Source organism: Hevea brasiliensis, chromosome 12 (assembly GCF_030052815.1).
Source record: "Hevea brasiliensis isolate MT/VB/25A 57/8 chromosome 12, ASM3005281v1, whole genome shotgun sequence".
NCBI lineage: Eukaryota > Viridiplantae > Streptophyta > Magnoliopsida > Malpighiales > Euphorbiaceae > Hevea > Hevea brasiliensis.
Window position 1 is genome coordinate 10,145,083 of NC_079504.1, and position 20,747 is coordinate 10,165,829.

Genomic DNA, 20,747 nt, shown 5'->3' on the forward strand with positions numbered 1-20,747 from the left:
CTATAAGAATGCAAATCATAAAATGAGTACAGAAAAATCCCCTGTAAGTTTTCTTTTTCTCTTATGAAGAACAAAATTGTACCTAAAATCATGAAACTAAGTCAGAGAGACTAGGGAAAATCAATGGAGAGAACATTGATCCTAGCAAAAAAATAGTTGATTTTGATTGCAAAAGTTTGACTCAGATAGGTAGGGAGTAGCCTCCATTTTAAGACTGGCCACATTACCTCTCTTGAGGAGGTATTTGATGACTCAAGCCAATATTTGCTTGGGTCATTGTCACTCAGCCTAAGCTTGGATCAATTTCATTGGCTTGGGTTATCAAATTGCTCTGTTAAATTCGAGGGAATTCCTCTTCTTCCATCTATTTTGGCCAAACACTAAAAAAGAAAACTACATTTAAGAAAACTACAGTACTTGAAATGACTTGAAAGAACACTAGTTACAAGAAAAGAAGCAAGAAGAAAAAGCTTAAGGTATTAAGTTGTGGGATATATTTATACATGAAGCTCATAATGGTCATCATTCATAATTTCAATTCTTAGCCCTTTATCACACGTTTAATTGGTCAACAGAATAGTATAACAAAATTTTTATGCATCACATCAAATCAACCTACCATATGGTTGAAAAAAATAAAGAAGATCCAGAGATTGATATGAGACTGTCAAGAGTAGGTGGGTATCTGCAAATCCAAAGAACAGCAAGTGCGAGAACTTCTAGGGGGTTGATGCATATCCTAGTTTAACACATTTGTAAAATTTAAATTGACATACAGATAAATTTTACATATATGCTATGTATGTATATCACGCTTGCATCTCAGTTTGTTTGATTAAGCCTCTCTTTTTTCAAAACTGCAAATAGGAAAAATATGGAACAACAAAATAGTCATTATAATTTGAAACAGAGCTCAAATCTTTGGTGCATAAATGCTTCTAAGGTTTACTTGTTTCTTCACTTTAGTGCCTCTAATGTATTTTCCCTGTCTCCCACTCCTTCCCTGTAGAAAAAAATGCCATGGTTCTGAGACAAGTACTCGATAAGAGAGATCTGCAATTTGTAACTTGACCAAGATTCCTGCCCAACGCCCACTTAATGAAGACTTACCTTGCCAAATGCACTTCTCTAAAAATGGAACAAAAATGAAAATTTTGATATCATTTTTTTCCTTCTCCTGATCTTCCACATCACGGAAATCTTACAACTTGCTTCCATGCCATAATTGCTTCGGATATGTTGTTGCTCTTCCTTTTTTCTTTGTAAGAGTTGCTCTCACATAACTTGTCTTGAGAAATTTATCAGTATGCTGGAACAGCCAACCTGATGCACCTTTTATTTAGTAAAACATGTTAAAAGGAAGAACCATAGAAAACTTCGAAAAAACAAAAGAGAGAGATTATTATCTAACCAATATGAAAGATATGAGCCAAGAACATACAACTACTGTTGTTGTGCCATGCATCAAAGGATTCAAAGCATGCAACTCAGCATACCTGTAAACTGAATTTATAATGGTTCCAAGCTTTGCCGTCAAGGTTTTCCCTATGGAAACATTCTGATCGTCAATATACATGTTGTGTTTTTATGTCTCCACATCTCCAGGTTTAAGTTGCATGATCCAGTTGTTTACCCATAAGTAATTTACTCAAGTTTACGTCACAGGAAAGAGTGTCTAACCCTCAATTTGAACTTATAAAACTAGGTTGGACCAGGCGACACAATAAAGCATATATCTAACTAGAAATCTCAATCCAGCTCTTTCCAGCTTTCTTTATGCCCAATTTTTTAGCAGCTTTCCTCACTTTGCTAAGATTATCCCACATTCCCAACATTGCAAAAGCATTTGAAAGCATAACATATACTGAAGGATCATCGGGGGAGGTAGCAAGGAGGTTTTCTTCAATGGTACTAACCAGTTCAGTGTTCCCAAGAGTTCCACATGCCCCAAGCAAGGAGCTCCATATAGTTTTATCAGGCTTAAATGGCATCTCAGCAATTAATTTCATTGCCTCATTGAAACACCCAGCTTGGCCAAGAAGTTCAACCATGCAATAATAATGTTCTATATGAGGTTCAAGCCCATAATTAAATTTCATGGACTTAAATATGTTCCATGCCTCTTCAATCAAACCAGCATGTCTGCAGGCAGTAAGGACACCTAGAAAGGTGACTTCATTTGGCTTTAACCCTATTTGTACCATCTTTTTGTAAAATTCAACAGCTTCCTTAGATCTTCCATTCTGCCCACACCCCACAATGATTCCTGTCCAACATACAATATCCTTATCAAGAACAGAATCAAACAAAGTTATGCCATCCTCAATTTCACCACATTTTGAGTACATATCAATTAGAGCTGTAACAGTAACCCCTTCAGTTTCATATCCATTCTTAATACAAAAAGCATGAACCTGTTTACCACTTCCGAGAGATGCTAAACTTGAACAAATTTTCAGAACATAGGAAATAACATATTGATCAACTTCAAGGTCCAAATTAACCATATCTCTGAACAGTGAAAAACCCAACGAGTTTAATCCCATCTTGGCACACCCCACGATTAAAGCATACCAAGCCACAATATCTTTCTTTGGAAGCCTGTGAAACAGTCCAATAGCATCCTTAAGGTTTCCCAGTTTTGCATAGAGATATACGAGGACACTTCCAACAGCATAATCTAACTCGTACCCACTGATAATAACCAATCCATGCACTTGAATCCCTAGTCTTAAATTGAGCAAGTTGATGCAGACCTTCAAAGCACTACTGAAAGTATAAGAATCAATACAGGCACCAGAAAGATAGATTTTTGCAAGCATACTAAGAGCAACCATATTTTGTCCATTGACAACACATCCAGAAAGCATAGAATTCCAAAGTACCAAACTATCAGAAATTGAACCGTTGCCACCTGAGTACTGATCAAATAGCTTTATTGCTTCATTTAACTGAGAGCAATTTGAGTACATATCAACCAGTGCTGACATGCTGAAGCAGCTAGATGCAAAACCTGACTTTATAAGATGACAGTGAATCTGTCTCCCCATATCTAAGAAACAATCATAACTGCATGATTTAAGAGCGCAGGGAAACGTGAAATCATCAAGCTTAACCCCTTGGTGGTGCATCTTGCAGACAAACTCTAATGCAGCGAAACTCCTCTTATCCACAAATCCAGCAATAATGATATTCCAGGAAACAGCATTTGGCTCTGGCATTCGATTAAACAAATGCACCGCCTCCTTCATTAACCCTTCCTTACAGTACCCTGAAATGATCGTATTCCATGTAATCGAATTTGCACCCAGACAAATCCCATCAAAAACGTTCCTTGCTTCATCCAAACTGCCACATTTAACATACATATCCAAAAGGGCATTCATTAAGACAACGTCATTATCTAAATTCTCTCTAGAAATTCTCTTGTGAATCAGTTTACCCAGTTCAATATCGCCCACATGACCACAAGCTTTTAAAACAACTGAATACATGAATCCATTGGGCACCTCGGCTTTAGAATCTAACATCTGGATGTACAGTTTGATAGCTTCATGAGGTTTTCCGCTGATGGTATACGCAGAGACCATCGTGGTCCAAGTAACGATATTTTTATCAGGCATTTCATCGAACATTTTATGTGCGTCCTCCAGAAAGGAGCAATCAACATACATTGATATCAAATTGCTGGCCATATATACATTATGAGAATACCCAGTTTTAATCAGACGAGAGTGAAATGATTTTCCATGTTTCAGTATTTGAACTCGCCCACAATGGCGTATAGCTGCCGCGATATGCTTCAAGTCCATATGGGTACAGTTTCCATATATTGTCACTCCAATAATCTCTCGAAGAGGAGTTCTACCCTCAGAAGTCAAAAGTGTTGGAACACACAACTTTGAATCAAAGAAGTGCTTTCTCAGTTCTCACCATTCTAATGCCAAGTAGCATACCGAAAGAATGTTTGTTCATGTGCAGATGCGGCCATATTAATTTCCAGTTCTAATTGCGGTCGTTCCCTGTGGACTTTGTCGCTTTTTTTTTTTTTTTTTGAAAGAAGGGAAATGGACTGTATCGTTTAGGAGATTTGTTTTATCCTAACGACATGTAGTTTCACAAAACAAAATTACAATTTTTTTTTTTCTTGGAGATGAACTTTCACTCCACTGAATCAAGTGGGCGTAGAGCCTAGAACAAGCATATGTTGAAAAGCAAGGTTTAAACGAAAGAATACATCATGAAGAGCTTTTTGGTATAGAAAGTGTGCTGCTTTATTACAAGCACAATATATAAAAATAGAAGGAAATTACCTAAAAATTAGAAACCAATTCCCGTACGTCATGAACAATGTTGCAGATGATTGTGCGACATTAATGATTTAAAATAGCATTAATCAACACCTGAAAATCTCCTTCAAAGATGATTCTAGTGTTTCTTTTAGTAATTACTAGCTGAAGTGCATTCCTGCAAGCTAAACTCTTTAGGATAAGAGGAATGTCTATACTAGAGTAGTCCAATCCAAAGACCTTCCTGTGTGGTTCCTAATAATAACTGCACTGATTTCATTCTTTTAATTGATATCTACTGCAGCATCAAAGTTAGCTTTCAACAGATTAGATGGCGGAGGTATCCATTGTTAGGGATGCAAGTGCTGCTGCTCAATCCGAGTGCGCAAACCTGCTTTAGCTTGAAAGCCCAAAACAAAGTTGATGACCATGTGAATATCTAGGTGATGACCTTTTAAAAGCAGGGAATTTCTGCACTTCCAAATACTCCAACAAATAAGGGCCGGTAACGGCACAAGATCAATATCCGAAGGGAAGGGACACAAAAGCCGGGTAAGTGCTTCCCAACAATCCAGAACAAAGTGACCATCAAGCCAAGATGACCGTACTCTAAAGAGGTGAGTTGAACCAAGCAACCTCAGCCATAGGACAATTAAAAAAAAAGTGCTTAATTGTTTCCCTATTACCGCAAAAAAGACAATCAGGAGCAATATATGGCAACCTCTTATTGTCTAAATCACTAGATGGTAACCTTCCTTTGAGTAGACTCGTAGGAATATAAAGATTTTGCTTGGTAAAGGAATCTTCCAAATCTTTTTCCATATCATCTCATTCCATGCTGATTAAGGACCGACCCTGCTCTAAAACCAACAATCGCAACATGATGAATCATTCTAGCAATGATCGAATAGACCCCCATGCAACTTGCAGCTACTTTTAAGCCATTACCAACGTAAGAGACATTTAAATGGGTTAGGTTGAAAGAATTTTTGCTTCTTGAAGTTAGAACCCTTCTTCCTTTTGTCTTTTGCGGATAGAACTTATTTTTTATAAGAGAAATTGGCGATGTGTGTGTAGCTTTTTTTTTTCGGTTAAATTGCAACATCGGATTAACAAAGTCCAATGAGCAAACATACAAAAAGTCCAACAAAGATAATATAAACATGTCAAATACCCAAGCTCAACAAATACAAGAACCGAAACCCATAAACTAAAGCAAAAAACCACAAGTCAGAACCAAACTTGAAAAGCCAACCCGAGGGACCAGAGAAACTAGATCACCAGAGACCTAAACAAAGTAGCCAGTTCTTGTAATAGCAGGACTTAAAGCATTTTGAAGGGCCGACAAAAACAAAGCTTCGCAACACCATAGAAATCGCCTATTAATTAATAAGTCACCACCTTTGATATCAACCCAGTCAGACGCTAAACCTCAAAAATAACAAAATCATCATCATCGATTGTCATCAGGAGGGGAGGCGAGTAGAGCTCATAACCTCTCAGTCTGTTCGAGAAATTGGCAATGTATATGCAGATTCTGCACATCACGTCTCCATATGACATCATAGAAACAGGGCCAAGGGTTAATACATTTATGCATATATAATGCAAAAGCTTTCTACTGGAGACTAGGAAAAAAAAAAAAAACTTAAAATACGTCAATTCATTGCTCAACTCCTTTGGCTTCCAACAAACGAAAATAAATCTACACGCGCGGAAATCTTCTTGTAGAGTTGTAGTTCTGAATCTCTCTTTGCCATAGAAAGTTGGGAAATTATGAGTACACTGCAATGATGTAAATTTCAATCCCCATAATTCAAGAGAATTCTTTTTTTTTTTTTCTATGAATATCCGACACTATTTTTCAATTTTTAGTGCACCTAGTATGGTTTATAATTTATCTAGAAGGCACGTAACCCATTATGTAACCCATTATCGTCAAGTTTTTTTTTTTTTTCTCGTCAAGTAAAAATAGATGCACGGAGCCCTAAGCTGGAAAAATCATTAATTACGAAGCTGCAAAAATTTTTCACGAGGACGAAGCGAAGGTGCAGATCATCTTATTCCACAAACAGTGAAACTGGATAAATGCTTTAGAACAAGGGGAATGTGGCCTTTTTCATAATTATAAGAAAAAAAAAAATTTGATGATGCTTCATGTCAGCGTATAATTACATTAAGCATTAGAAAAGGGGGTCGCGTGTTGGGGGGTGGGGTGGTGGACAGAGAGAGAGAGAGAGAGAGAGAGAGAGAGAGAGAACGTAATCAGAGGTAGCAAGTCAAACTCCAACTCAACTCCTGAATGCTGAAAATGCATTGCAGCACACACCAAACAATTGCCCATTTGCAGCCAATTAACACTCTGAAAACATCTGACGAAGAATTCCTTAAATTATCAAAACTGGAATTCCTGAATTTCTCAACGGTAACTGCAGCAGCCATCTGCTTTTCTATGCAACATTTGATCAATGGGCCACAGGAAGAACAACAAATGAAGAGAATAATCCAAAAGCTACACAATGCTATAACTGCATGATTGATGTCTGTACAGGAGAAAAACTAATGGAGCAAGGAATCTGTTGGTTATCTAGTGGATTTGCGCATGCTTGTAGTGTGAGTTAGTTTAAGTGATGAGTTGTAAGATAGGAGACACCCACACTCTGGCAAAGGGTAAGTATAAATGGAAGTTTTTCTGTTAATTTTTCTAACTCTGGGTACCATCACTCCCTGGCGATCACTTTCTTTGAGCATCATTTCCATCTGATCCTTGAAAGCCTTCCAACTGCAAATCAAGAGTAGACATTGTGTCATCAATGACTTACACAATCTTGTTTCTATTGGCCCCTCACCAAAATCCTATAGTTCAACCCTGTACTTAGAAAAGGCGCTGACACAATTGCTACATATTTCTAAACTCAGCTTTTAACTTAACCTCAAGCACATCTTGCAAAACACACCATATTTAAAAATAAAAGAAAAGAAAACCTTCACTACACTAGAGTACAAATGTGATCTTCACCCACAAGCCATGTAACTAGAGAATTTCAACTAGCCCAATCCGCAGGACTTCTACTTTATGTAACAAACCGAAGGTTGTAAGTGCCACCCTACAAGTTACCAGCCATCATATACACACTATCTCCTATTGAATTAATGTCTGGCAAAAGTAATATCATATCAAGTGGTAGAAGATAGAATCAGTCTAAGTCCAAAATTTTGAAAGACTCTGACATGTATAAATTTCTTGAAACAGCAGTACTTTTTTAACAAGGAATAATGCATGAGAGGGTAAGATACCTTATTTCCATATCCTGCAGGAGAACAACAAGCTTGCGCTTATCAGGCCTAATGGTCTTTGCATGCCCATCAAAAAGGAATCTCCGTTGACCCATCAGGAAATGTGGGAAGTTTCCACCCTGAGTTGTCATGAAAACCTCACTAAACAAGCATACAGTGTAATCCAAAGCTGCCAACCTCGAAGAATAGCCCTAAGAAAAAGAAGGGAAAAAATATTAAGAAAATTAATAGAAAATGAAATGAATCAACAAATTAGAATAATTTAATTCTCTGTTCGCTCAGGTGAGTAATTCTGCGAGGAAAACAAATGCAACAGGCTAGCCAGTCCATGCATAGTCACTTGTTAAGTAGGTTAAATTAACCCCCAAAACTTGCAAAAAATCCAATTCAATTGATTGAAAACACAATACTTCTTATTTCAAAGAACCAATTCAAAATAAATAACACTGGGGACTACTTTCTAATGGTCAAATTGTCTAACAGATGCACTTTGATTTGATGCCGTGATCAGTTTTTATGGCACTAAGTTGAATGGATTGCTTACATGATACATTGCCTTCAAATAAATTTTAAAAGCACATCAACATGGCCAAAAACAGAATGGCTCTATAGGGGTAAAAGGCCATAATTGCACTTAGCCATCAAGCAACTTATGTTTCAGCCAAACACAGTATTCAGACATGGCATCTAGATGTTAACACAAGCCAATTTTCAAAACCAACAGCTTCAGAAGATCCCCTCAACTATATATTACAAGTAGTATTAGTAGTTACCTCAAAAGGAGCAAGCTCATCTGGGGTTGCAAGAGACTCCTTGGTGTAAAGAAGGGGAAACATCTGCAACAAAGGAGCTAAATGTCTCTCTGCCTTGTAAATTTTCCCTGAGGCTAAATAAATTGATGTGTTGTTATCAAATCCCATACCACGTAACACCATCCCAACCTATGCTGACAGTAAAAATATCAAGCCACAAAAAGAGTTATTTTTTGCCAAATTAGATCAGCATGAATTAAAATCAACAAGGTGTAATAAAAAAAGAATATAAAATAAACCAGATCACAACAGAATATCATTCATCCAAATGCAGCATAGCAGGCATGATATGTTGATAACATGGCATCAAAATCATTTCTCTTTCAATTTGTGCATCATAATATGATGTTAAAATATCTTCTTTCAGTTTTTATATGGTAAAGAATGATTTATCAAAAATCAAACAGTAGAATCCAAATGAAGTTGAGTTAATAAGCTATTAGCTTAGAAAGGCCCCCAAGTCACTATTTTTATGGCTACAATGATACTACACGTGTAAAGCATGGGTCAAAAAACCAAACTCTTAACATTTTGAAACAGTGAAACTGGAAAAGTATTCTAAGGAAAAAAGAAAAAGCCCACCCCAAGCAATAATCTGTAAAATCAAAACATAAAAGTAACTATTTGAGTTGGCCGCCAAGCCACAGGCCATTATATTCAGCATGTTGAAATAAATCACTAATGCTACAAGAAAAAGTTGAAGACCAGAGAAATTTCTGTTAAGGTTCTCAGCAAAGCACAATAACAACTGATTAAATGATAAGGGAAGTCCTAGACAAAGCTGTTACAAAATGAGCTCAAATCAAAATGCCAAAGGTCCAAAAAGCAGGAGAAGATGTGGATATATGGGTTACCTCCAAGGGGGTTAGAGGGCATTTTCCTTCAATACGATTGAGACCAGGTATAATGGCACGGTCCTTTCTTTTGAACTTTCTCTTCCACCCTATTTCTCTAATTGAATCCATTTTGTGCTTTTCAGCATCTCCTCCATCATACACACAACATGAGAAGGCCACCATGTCCTGAAGGTTAAGAGAGATACATACACATTATCTTAAGTTGATCCCAGATATTTAAGCATAAAATGCCAAAACAATAGAAACTTGTTAAAGAAAGATAACAAGATATAATATTAGTACCTCCTCAAAGCGGAGGTGGATAGAGACATATTTTCCACCAGTCCTTGAGCTCTTCTCAATCATTCGGTCTACTAGTTTGTGTGCGAGTGTTGATATTGGGGAAGAGAACCTGAGGGCTTTATAATTTGCCATACATCTCAGCAATTGGATATGAGGTGGGATGCTCATTGCCAATCTATTGGCAAAGGGAGCAATGCGGATAACCCTGCTTTCAGAAAGCCAAAATTAGAAACAACCAGGAAATTTATTTCTACAGTTTTTAGGTTAGATAATATGGTTACAGAAACTAATTAAGATATATGGAACAAAATAGCAAGTTGCATATTGGCAATCCTTTAAAGTATTTGGGTGCTTCTAGTTCAGTTTCCAGACAATTGATTTCTTTTATCATAAGACAAGCAAAATACTATTTCAAAAAAAAAAAAAATCCAACGTACCCTTTCTCCTGAAGGACAGGATAAACTTCTCCCAGGTAATAATTAGCAGGAGCCCAAGCTTGGACACGGATGTTTGGAATACTACTAATGTTGTAGTCATATCTTTCCATCACTTCATCAGGTAGCTGTTTAACCACTTTCACATGACCCTCAAGGGTGGCTATAAAATGATCCTCATCATATATGTCCTTAAACTCACTGCAAAACAGATGAATTTCAACTTTTCAAGTAAGCTGATTTGATGTGCAAATCCATAAGCTTTCACTTCAGAAAATGCACTTCTAGCAAGTTTTCAAATGCTTGGCTAGTTTGTTGGGTACCGAGAGTAGAACTGAGATTTTTTTCTGCCAGCAATATTGATAGTACACATAAATGCTAATGTATTTGGATCAGGCAATTAACAGTGTATGAATGGATTAAATTTGTAGCACTTAGCAATTTAGACAGCATTACATATTGATCGAATAACGGTATTCAGGCTGAAAGATTGTTATGGAATGTCTCTATCCTTTTATCCAAAATAATAATGTTAAGTTGTAACATGAGATTGATTATCTGCAATAAGGTAAGAGTATGCTTGGAAAGCAATTGTTAGTTTATCACTCTTTTAGATACAACCGTGAGAAAAACAGAAGCATTATCCCTAGCGAATTCATGGAATCCATAAACATGTCTCAATCCCAGCTACATTCAGGGAAGTCCCATGCACTTGCAATCTCCCTATATAAGAAGCAATCTGAATTGAGGGTTTAGGTATATGTGTGCTAGTGTGTGCACATGTACATGTGAGTGTTTCTTTTGATCAAATACATTTTATGGCATACAAAACCTTAAAATTCAAGTCACCAAGGTTTGTGATTGAAAAACATTAGAAACTTGGCCTCACCTTGGATCCCTCCAGACACTGTTGAATTCAAAGTGAGGGATGACTAGTATTGCATTCAAAAGTCCAGCTAATGCAACTGCATTGCAGATCTACAGCAAAACATAAAACATCAGGAACAAGAGAGTAGCAGATATTGAACATCCATGTGGGTATAACAGCATCATTATGCATATTTGTATTGACTTGAGACAGATAAGAACTGGCAGGTAATTGATATCAAAGCAATAACATACCGCAGAACGCTGCTGGTTGAGACCACCATTTGCCTCAATAATCAAGTAACCATTAGGACCAGATGACTCTGCAATTCAATTGATAATACAAGCTTTAATTTACATAGTACAGCTAATTTCCCCTAAGTATGGAGCAACAAGTCAAAAGTTATCCTCCCAGCTCACAAAGTTCATAGTAGGTTGAGGATAACAGATAAATTTAAGGCCCCCCGCTTATGATTTGCAGGACACAAAAGGAGATGCTTCTTTTTTTCTGTTTGTATTTATTTCATACAATCCATGGGTTTAGAACCCTGCTGCTTGCAACACCCAAAAGGATACGCATTAGCAAGTAGCTGTAACTCCCAGGTTAAAAGTTTTCCCACAAGAAAATTCAAACTCCACAACAGTAGTTGGATTTAGCTACCTTCATTTGCAGCAAAATGTTGCCTAGCAGTTGAATTTGGACAAGGTCTCTGCACCTTCAACCTCCTTTTGAATTTCCATAGAGATGACAACTGTAGCAAGAAATGGAAAGTTTGCCAATTATAATTTAATGGGAAAAGTAACAATACAAATAACATAATCAAATCCATCCCAAGTAAACCCTACCCTTGATAGAAATTGGTAATTCACCTTGCCCTCTCAAAGTAAAGCAGCACAACCTAATATCCTTTTAAAAAATATCAAGCGATCCAACCATTCATGATCAGAAATTACAAAGCCTAGTTAGCTCAACTTCAAGAAGCACAAGTGCAGCAAAAACAACAAGCATCTCCTCACAAATCACTATGAATAAAATAAAAGCAAAAAATAAAACAAATTAAAAGTTCAAATTAAATCATGATATTAAGGTGTCATTTTACAAAGTTCCATCAGAAATAATTATAGCTTTCAATTTTCTTTTTCTTTTTCTTTTTCTTTTTCCTACCGTCCCATGAAATAATTCAACAGCCAAAGGCTATATCCTTCTTCCTGTGCTTTCCTTTTTCCTCTTCTACGCCTCAACCAAACAGAAAACAAGACCCAAAAAAATAGTGAAAATTAACTAAAAATAAGAGATGAAAAAGGAAAACCTCGATTGCAGTAGAATTATCCGCTGCAATATCAGGCCAGAGCTTTGCAAACAACTCATGGCTCCGATACACCGAACCAGGAAGATTAGGTTGAAGCAAGCCAGAGAAGGGCCCCACACACATGATCAAACCAGAAATATACAGCAAAGGCAAGAGCAGCAAGTACCGGATGTTCCACCGGAGAAAGATCCCAGCAGTAAGGTTCTCCCGGCGAAAATGAGACTGAACTTTAGAGCGAAGCCGGCGGCGGCATTGGGATATTCCGGTCTGGAGGTGACGGCGGGGAGAAGGCGGCGGGCTGGGAGAGTTGCTGTCGCCGCTTCCCTCGCTAGCACAGCCAGTATTGCCGTTTCCGTTGTGTACCTTGGCTTTCATTGCAGTAGCAGTGTTTATGGCAATGCGAATAGAGAGACAGAGAGAGAGTAGTGTCTGTTTCTTGTGAGCAGAGAAAGCAAAAAAGATGGGTTTTGATTGCATACGATGCGGTGGCGTATGGCGTTTCCGCTTTTTGTAGTGCCGTTTTCAGGAGATTTTTTAGTGTGATCGCTGCTCACCGAACAGTGCAGAGAGGGAAGCTTTAATGATGGCGCGGGCGCGTGGCTGCAAGCCAATATTACGGAACGAAAGAACCGAACTCTGTTATTTTTTTTTAAATTCCCGCGGTAAATTTGTCCTGATTTCTTGCGATATTCTGCTTTTTTTTAAAAAAAAAAATTGGAAGAGATATTCTGCTTCTTGATTACGATATGAGCTTGGGATTTTGGATTTGCATGGCTCCATTAATTCCATAATAACCGTTTTAGTCAAATTATCATTTCGCATTTGTCAAAGCTTAAAAATTGAGATAAGTAATATTTTATTCTAAAACCTATTTATCTATATATATGAGGCTATCATTTTTTAATTAATGATTTAATTAATAAAAATTAATATACTAATGAATAATTTTTTTATTAAATAATAATTCTTTCTAAATAATTATTGTTGATTATTGCCTAGCAAAGCATTATTAATATCATTTTTATATTGATTTTTATTTTTTAATAATTTAATACATCCTACTATTACTATCATATATGAAAGTCTCATGAGAAATTCTTTTTAAAAAAAAATGCACGATAAAAGATCAAATCATGTTTAAATGTATTCTTATTTTTAATTCCTATTTTTATTTTTTAATAAAAATATTTTTTTTTATAATATTTTGAAATCTTGATTAAAAAGGTAATGAGATAAAAGTTTAGACTATATAAAAATTAATAAAAATAAAATATTGAATAATTAATAATAAATTTAAAATATTATTTTATTTCATATATTAATTTTTTAAATTATTTATATATTATAATTATTAATAATTACGTGTTTTAACAATTTCTTAATACATTTATATTTATCATTTATGTATAAAGCTGAAATGTATTCATATGATATTGTCACACGATACTTTATTTGAAAAATATATAAAACTTTTCAATACTATTAACACGTATCATTTTCTGAAAATAATGAGTGTTTGATTTTCTTTTATGCTAACTATATAATAATATTTTTATTTTTATCTTAAGCATTATTATTATCATTACAATATTAATTTTTATTATTTAAATTATTATTTTGTTAAATTGTTAAAATTAAAGGCCTTTTATGATTAAATTTGTTATTGAAAATTTTATTATACTTTTATTTATATAAAAATATAAGATATTGATCCTATTTTCAATTCGTGAAATATTTTTCTTTTTGATACAAATTTAATTATTGTAATTTATTTTATATTAATTAAATAATAAGTAAACACTTTATGTTATTATTATCATTTTAAACGTGACTTTGAGCCAATTTTACATCATTATTATAATTTATCTCATTAAATATTTTCTATATTATATTTATCCTTATATAATTAATGTACATAATATTATTTAAATGCACTCAAAAATATTATTTCATTGCTTATTGAATACTCAACATTTTTATAATCAACTTTAAATATTGCAAATATAAAATAATACAATATATTAATGGATAATATTATATTTAAAATACATTGATTTTAACTTTTTTAAATGAGAATAAGTTTTTTTTTTCCTTTTAATTATATTTTTTTATAATTATTTGGTGTAGTAATATAAATTTATGATAATAATTATTTCATTAACATTTTATATATTCTTAATTATTTTTACAGATATGTCTTTTAATAATTTATGTAATATTAATTTTATATTTATGTTATTATAATTTGTTAATATTAATTTAAATTTAAATATATTAATAATTTAAATATTAAAATTAAAAATTAATAAATTCTCCTACAAAACAAGCATTTAACTAGCATATAGTTGAAGATTCTAAATGGTTTTAATTATTATACTTTTTCAATAATTAATTAAAATCGCTGAATAAAATCATCTTAAGTAATAACTTTTCTTTTTGAATTGATTATCATTATTATTAAATCTAAATAAATAGAAAAAAAAAACAATTAAATTAATGGCTTTCCTTCTCGTCAAAGGCCACTTGTACCCATAACAAGCATATACTAGCTGTACAGCAAGTTTTTTAAGTAGATCGTTTAAGAACATTTTATTAATATAATTATTGCTCTAAGTAGGCCAACAATAATTAAAACAATAAAGACTTTTCTCTACTTTAAAAATGCATAAAATATGAAATTTTTAATTTACTAATTTTAAGATATATCACTTTATATATATATATATATATAAAGAAAATTATCCCTCATTATATAATCTACTAGTTATTATTTAATTTATAAATTTTTATTGAATAACTAAACTTCTCATTTATAGTATTTATTAATTTTTAATAATTAATTAATAAATATTAAAACATGAATAGTAGAATTTATGATATGATTAAATTATTTTTATAATTTTTTAATTTATAATAAATAATAATTAATATATTAAAATATTAATCTTTTTACAAATCCTATTTCGACAAATGCTTATATTGATAAAAATCCTAACCCATAAATAGTTTTATTAAAAGTAAATAATAATATGTAATATAAAGGTTTAATGGTGAAGAATTAATTTCCTTTTTCAATTTTTACAATAATAGTTATTTTTTTAAATAATTTTAGTATGTTATTAAAAGTTTTTTTAACCATTAGTCAAAATTATTTTTTTACATATCATAATTTTTATTATTAATTTATTTTAATTTTCATCACTCATTAAAAATAATAAATATTTAAAATTTTAATAAAATTTTCAAAAATTAAAGAATTTACTATAATTGCAAAAAATTAATAAAAATTTTAAAGTTTTCTATAAAAATTAATTTAAATTTCTAAAAATTATTAATAATTAAAAAAATTTGAGAACAAAAAATATTATGCATAAGGATTATATTTGTCCTTATAATCCTTAACAGCTGTCCAGCCTCCCTTAACAGCTGGAAGCATGGAAATCGAGCCAAGCCGATCACAATCACAGCTTTGACTAATACGAAATGATAATATAATTTGACTGGAAAACTGCGATCATGGAATTAATGAAGGTTTAAACGTCAGAAGCATTTACGGATTGCGAAATAACGGAATGGGCTGTCACCTGCCTACTTGCCAGAAACAGAAAAATTATAAAAAATTCTTTAAAATTATTAATTTTTTTTATTCATAATTTTTTAAATATAAAATATAAATACTTTATTTTAATTTATGAATAAAGGTATGATTATATAGAGTTCAAATTCATCACAGGATAAATTTAATTATATTAGTATTTTTTTAATTTTATATGAAAATAAAAGTAATAAAATTTCTCTAAATTACAGTCGGTCAGTAAATGTGTGGCCTCGGGCTCCGTTAATACCCCACCCCACCCCGTGGCCCGCGAGGCTTCCATTACTTTGTAATTCTCCGTTTGGACCGTTTTGCCCTCCACGAATTCCGGTTGACCACTGCTTTTTAGGGGCATCAAAATATTTTGGTACTCGCATCGCATCCCTACGTTTTTACACGTGATCCCTTTAAATTGGCAATCATCTTGATGTGATTTTATAATTTATTTATTTATTAAATCCAAAATAAATTTGATTTGATTTTAATATACCGATTGAAAAAGCAGTTGAATCGTTGGACCTGAATAAGCATCCGTTATCAAGCTATCAATTATGTAAGCTAATTCAAATAATTGTAACATTTTTTTTTCTGATAGAATTAGTTGTGACATTTAATAATATTTAAAATATTGACACTTTTTTTTTTAGTTTAATTACATTTTATTATAATATTTTTAAATATATAATATTATTATGAATAAATTATTATTATGAATAAATTATATATAAATTATTATTATTATATATATAATATATAATATTTTTAAATATAATACTCTCTCAAACATAAATTTTATATTTTTTATGTAAATAAGGAATGAGAATCATAACTTTATGTAAAAGAAATATATACTCTAAAAAAACATAATAATTTTTCGAATGAATTTAATATAATTTTATTTTGGTTGTCATTATTTTTCTGATTGATTAATTGAGAAAAAGAAAATCCATAATGAAAAAAAAATATATACTTCATTGTCTCTTGATTCATGATGAATGTGAAATTTGATATTCATTAATTATATTATAAAAGTGCACTAAAAAAGGGTAAGAATTTGCAAGTGCAAATATGATACCACAAGGATTAAAACAAGGCAATCAAATAGTCCAACCACAATAACCACATTTTAACACTTTAACTAAGACAATGATAAGGGGGTCCAATGGGATATATATATATATATATATATATATTTTTTTTTTTTTTTTTTTTTCCTTTTACCTTTTCCCACCTTCCATTTCACTTTCAACTTTCATTTCAAATAAATGTCGTTATTTTATATAGTACATTTCAAATAAATGTCGTTATTTTATATAGTACAATTTAAAATATAAAATTTAATTAAATTATAGTTCATATTTAATATAATTTCATAATTAAAATTTATATAATTTATTTTTTAAACAATTCTCAATAGTAAAATTAAAAAATATATCTATATAATTTTACTCTATAAAAAAACTTATACCTAATAATTTTCTAATTATTAATAAATATATAAATTAATTAATAATATGTTAATAAATATAAATAAATTTACATGTCTCATAGTATTAGAGAGGGTAACAGGTAGTATAACACTGCTTACCCGTCTACAGTGTAGCCGAGTAGTATATGCCACACAGTGTACTGAAACACCATATTTTATTTCAATTATTTTTATTCTTACTTAATTTATTTCTTCATGGTTATGAAGTGCAATTTGTTAAATTTACCTCATTTGAGTTATTTATTGAAATTATAAATTTATTTGAGATTTCAAAATTTTTATAGAAAATCCGGCAGAGTACCGACTAAAAATGGAGAAAACAGTTATTCGGAACCTGTGAAAAACAATTCCAATACGTTTTCATTGATTCCCAAACTCCATTATAGGTCTCTTAGGCAAATCCCACATCGGCAAAGTACGGAGATGGTCTTGTATTCAAAAAGTAATAATATATAAAATGAAGGAACTAATCATTAGAGGCGCATTTTGGTGGAATGGCCTGGAGAGTTTGAAGAACTTCATTGTCACACCTTATCCCTTCGTAATGCATAACATGATCCCGTAGAATACTTAATGAACTACCGAACTTCACCTACCGATAACCCATTAAGTACCCTACAAGGGATTTTAAAACGATTTTCTTACATTTTGGAAGTGGTGAGCATTTTAGTGAGAATTAAAAACTATTTATTCAAAGCTTAAATACTAGTAAAAATTTTTGTCCATTTTAATTTTGCCGCAAATTTTATAAAAATTTTGACAGAGTTCCCTCTGTATTTTGAGAAACCAGTTCTTCAAAGACCTGTAAAAAAAACACTTCCAAAAATATTTCACAACTCTCAACCTTCAATGACTCAATCATCTCAAAATATTTAATATTTCACAAAGCATAAAGCAGAAAATTCATATGAACAAATATTAAATTTACAGAAGAGAATCTAAAATAATATTGTTACAATTTATTTACAACTGCTCAACTTACATTGATATAAATAACATTTCTATATTTACATCAAGATTATCTACAAGGGTATAAAATAATACCCGTACAAAATGATCAGAGTAGTCCTCGATTTAATGACTCACTCTGCTTTCTCCTTGCTCTTATCTGCGACAGCAAAATAAGTTATCGCTGAGTATAAAAATACTCAGTGGTGCACAATAAAAATTTAAAATGCAATAAATATATCATTCATTGCCAAACACCATTTAAATGTTTCTCAATTACATTTCACAAATATTAAAATTCATAATAACATCATTTTGTCAAATAATCTATTAAACACAGTTTAGTCAAACAATTTCATAAACACAGTGTTGCCAAAGTTATACACAACTTAAGCAATGACACAAAATTTCCGATCAATGCCGCGTTGTACACCACGACAAAGCAATCTCAACCCCATTAATCGAAATCAATGAGGGAGGTGGCTAGCTAGCTAATGAGTACTCATCCGATCTACAACCTCAACTGGCAAGCCAGAGAGAGAGGAAAATAAACGATCTCAACCCCATAAATGAAGGAGGAAATGTGGTACTGTCATGCTAAGTGTGAATCGAAAATCCCTTTCAAACATTTCATTCAAATATTACATACAAAAATCAAATCAATTTCCAAAGTTACAATTTGATTACAAGGTGGCAACACAAAAGTTGATAAATTTATAATACGTACTAAATCAATTTTTCAAGGATAAAATGCTTAAATAGGATTTATTGTGCACAAACCTCAAGCGAGTCGTCCCTTAGCCTCGACTCGATTCCTCGGGTTCCTTCCCTATATTCTTTTCAACTGAAACACAAAATTTTACAATGTTTCAGTACTAGAACTTAACATAAATCCAAAAGTAAATTTCACTTCATTTTAACTAGCTCTATTGCGTTAAATTCGACGTTCTCGAAGTTTTTGTGTTTTGGGTTACTATTCACTGCACTATTCAAGTCAAATTGTTGACTTTTAAGGCTTAATAGGTATGGGAACTCCAACTTCACCCACATACCACATTTTGGTCACTAAACTTGTTGATTTTGGTCATTTACTCAAAGCTTAGGTCGTTTAGGCAAAATTGCCAATTTTCGGTTTTGGAGTTATAAGTTGCACTATTCCATTGGTCAATCTACTGTTGGAATTTGGCAAAACTTACTTCATAGAAAATGTTCCTTATTGTCTTAAGTGTATTCTCATTTTTAGAACACCCCAATTGGAGTTTTTTAGCTCAAGTTATGGCCAAAATAAGATTACTGTTCACGTGCACTGTTCATGCTGAGATTTTGGGTTCTGGTAGATTTTGATCCAAATTTGGTCAGTAATTTGATTAAGTTAAGTTCACAATTTAGTCTAACTTTCTTCATATGAAATGTTCTACTATGTCTTAGGTTTCCATCGGTTTAAGAATCGCCTAAATCGGAGTTTTGTAGAGAGAGTTATAACCCTTCAAACATTGCTGCTCAATGAAAATTCTGCAGAGTTGCAGGTTTGGTAACTTAACTTTGCTCAATAATTTGAATGGGTTAATGGCATAATTTGGGGTAGTGTTCCTCATGATAGTTTTAGATCTATGTCTTATCTAATTGCTGGTAAAATTTCAGGTCATTTTGACCATCCTAGCTCGAGTTATGACCAAATGAACAGTAACTGTTCATTTGGTCAGTTTGATGCAGTGGCAGCCTGCTCTCATTTCACTTTGGTCAATTGTTTCACCAAGTTTTAGTCAGTTTTTGGCCATGGTTCCTTAATGAAAATTGTGCTATTTTATGTCTATTTTCATCTCCAATTGGTGGCACATCAATTGGACTTGTAAAATTTGAGTTTTGGTCCTTTAAAAAGGGTTTGGTCATGCTGCCAGCAGCATGACCATTGGACCTACGAATTTGGTTTTCATTCCAACAATTCCCACACAACTTATTTGGTCATAATTGACCATTATTTCATTTCACAATAGGTCAAACATGTCATTTATGCATTTCTCCAAATTTTGGTTCATAAACCCTAGCATTGAAACCCTAATCTCATTAACTCTTGCATTTAACCATTTCAATGCCTTTAACTAACATCACTTAACTCATTAAGGTTCATATTCCTATCCAAGCCAATCAAGCCATGCAAATTACACTCTTCACAATGCTGGCCAAAAATTCAGTTTGTCCTTCCCCCATATTTTTATTTCATTTCCTTAATCTTAAGTTCATTTCAACCATTAATCATGCATTTAAGTGAAGAAATAAGAAGTTTAACATACTAACCTTAACTTAAATGCCAATTCTTCACTTTCTCTTTTCCTTTCCTCCTTCTTTCTTGTTCCTAGGTTGAGATTGCAAGGTCTAATGAAGTTTTTAGGGGAGTTATGTGGATTGGGTGAAGAAATTCAAGCTTAAAAGTAAGCTTAAATGGAAGAAGCTTTCATGGAGATGAGAGGAAGAAATGGAGCGGCAAAGAGAGAAGAAGAAGAAAGGAATTTTTTGTTTTGTTTTTTTGTTTTTTTTAATTTTCTTTCATCTTTATCCCTTTTAGAAGA

General features: G+C 32.6%; 2 protein-coding genes across 9 annotated transcripts; both read right to left on the reverse strand.

Moving 5' to 3' along the window:
* Window positions 1-529: 529 nt before the first annotated feature.
* Window positions 530-6,233, reverse strand: LOC110646871 (pentatricopeptide repeat-containing protein At4g08210). 8 transcript variants are annotated; one of them, XM_021800505.2, is made up of 5 exons: window positions 1,497-6,233; window positions 1,111-1,332; window positions 950-1,003; window positions 790-857; window positions 530-685 (listed from the first exon to the last, which is right to left on the reverse strand). In XM_021800505.2, exon 1 carries the CDS (start codon window positions 3,810-3,812, stop codon window positions 1,737-1,739), a length of 2,076 nt encoding a protein of 691 aa, XP_021656197.2. In that variant the 5' UTR covers window positions 3,813-6,233; the 3' UTR covers window positions 530-685; window positions 790-857; window positions 950-1,003; window positions 1,111-1,332; window positions 1,497-1,736. The 8 variants fall into 8 exon arrangements, with proteins under 8 accessions (XP_021656197.2, XP_021656190.2, XP_021656180.2 ...); XM_021800498.2 differs by having other exon boundaries at window positions 777-857; XM_021800488.2 differs by having other exon boundaries at window positions 530-857.
* Window positions 6,234-6,374: 141 nt separating this feature from the next.
* LOC110646906 (O-fucosyltransferase 10) lies at window positions 6,375-12,710 on the reverse strand. The gene is made up of 10 exons (XM_021800528.2): window positions 12,149-12,710; window positions 11,500-11,590; window positions 11,094-11,161; window positions 10,861-10,949; window positions 9,975-10,172; window positions 9,538-9,742; window positions 9,253-9,420; window positions 8,360-8,527; window positions 7,587-7,777; window positions 6,375-7,071 (listed from the first exon to the last, which is right to left on the reverse strand). The coding sequence occupies exons 1-10, from the start codon at window positions 12,623-12,625 to the stop codon at window positions 6,873-6,875; spliced, it is 1,854 nt and encodes a 617-aa protein (XP_021656220.1). The 5' UTR covers window positions 12,626-12,710; the 3' UTR covers window positions 6,375-6,872.
* Window positions 12,711-20,747: the final 8,037 nt, after the last annotated feature.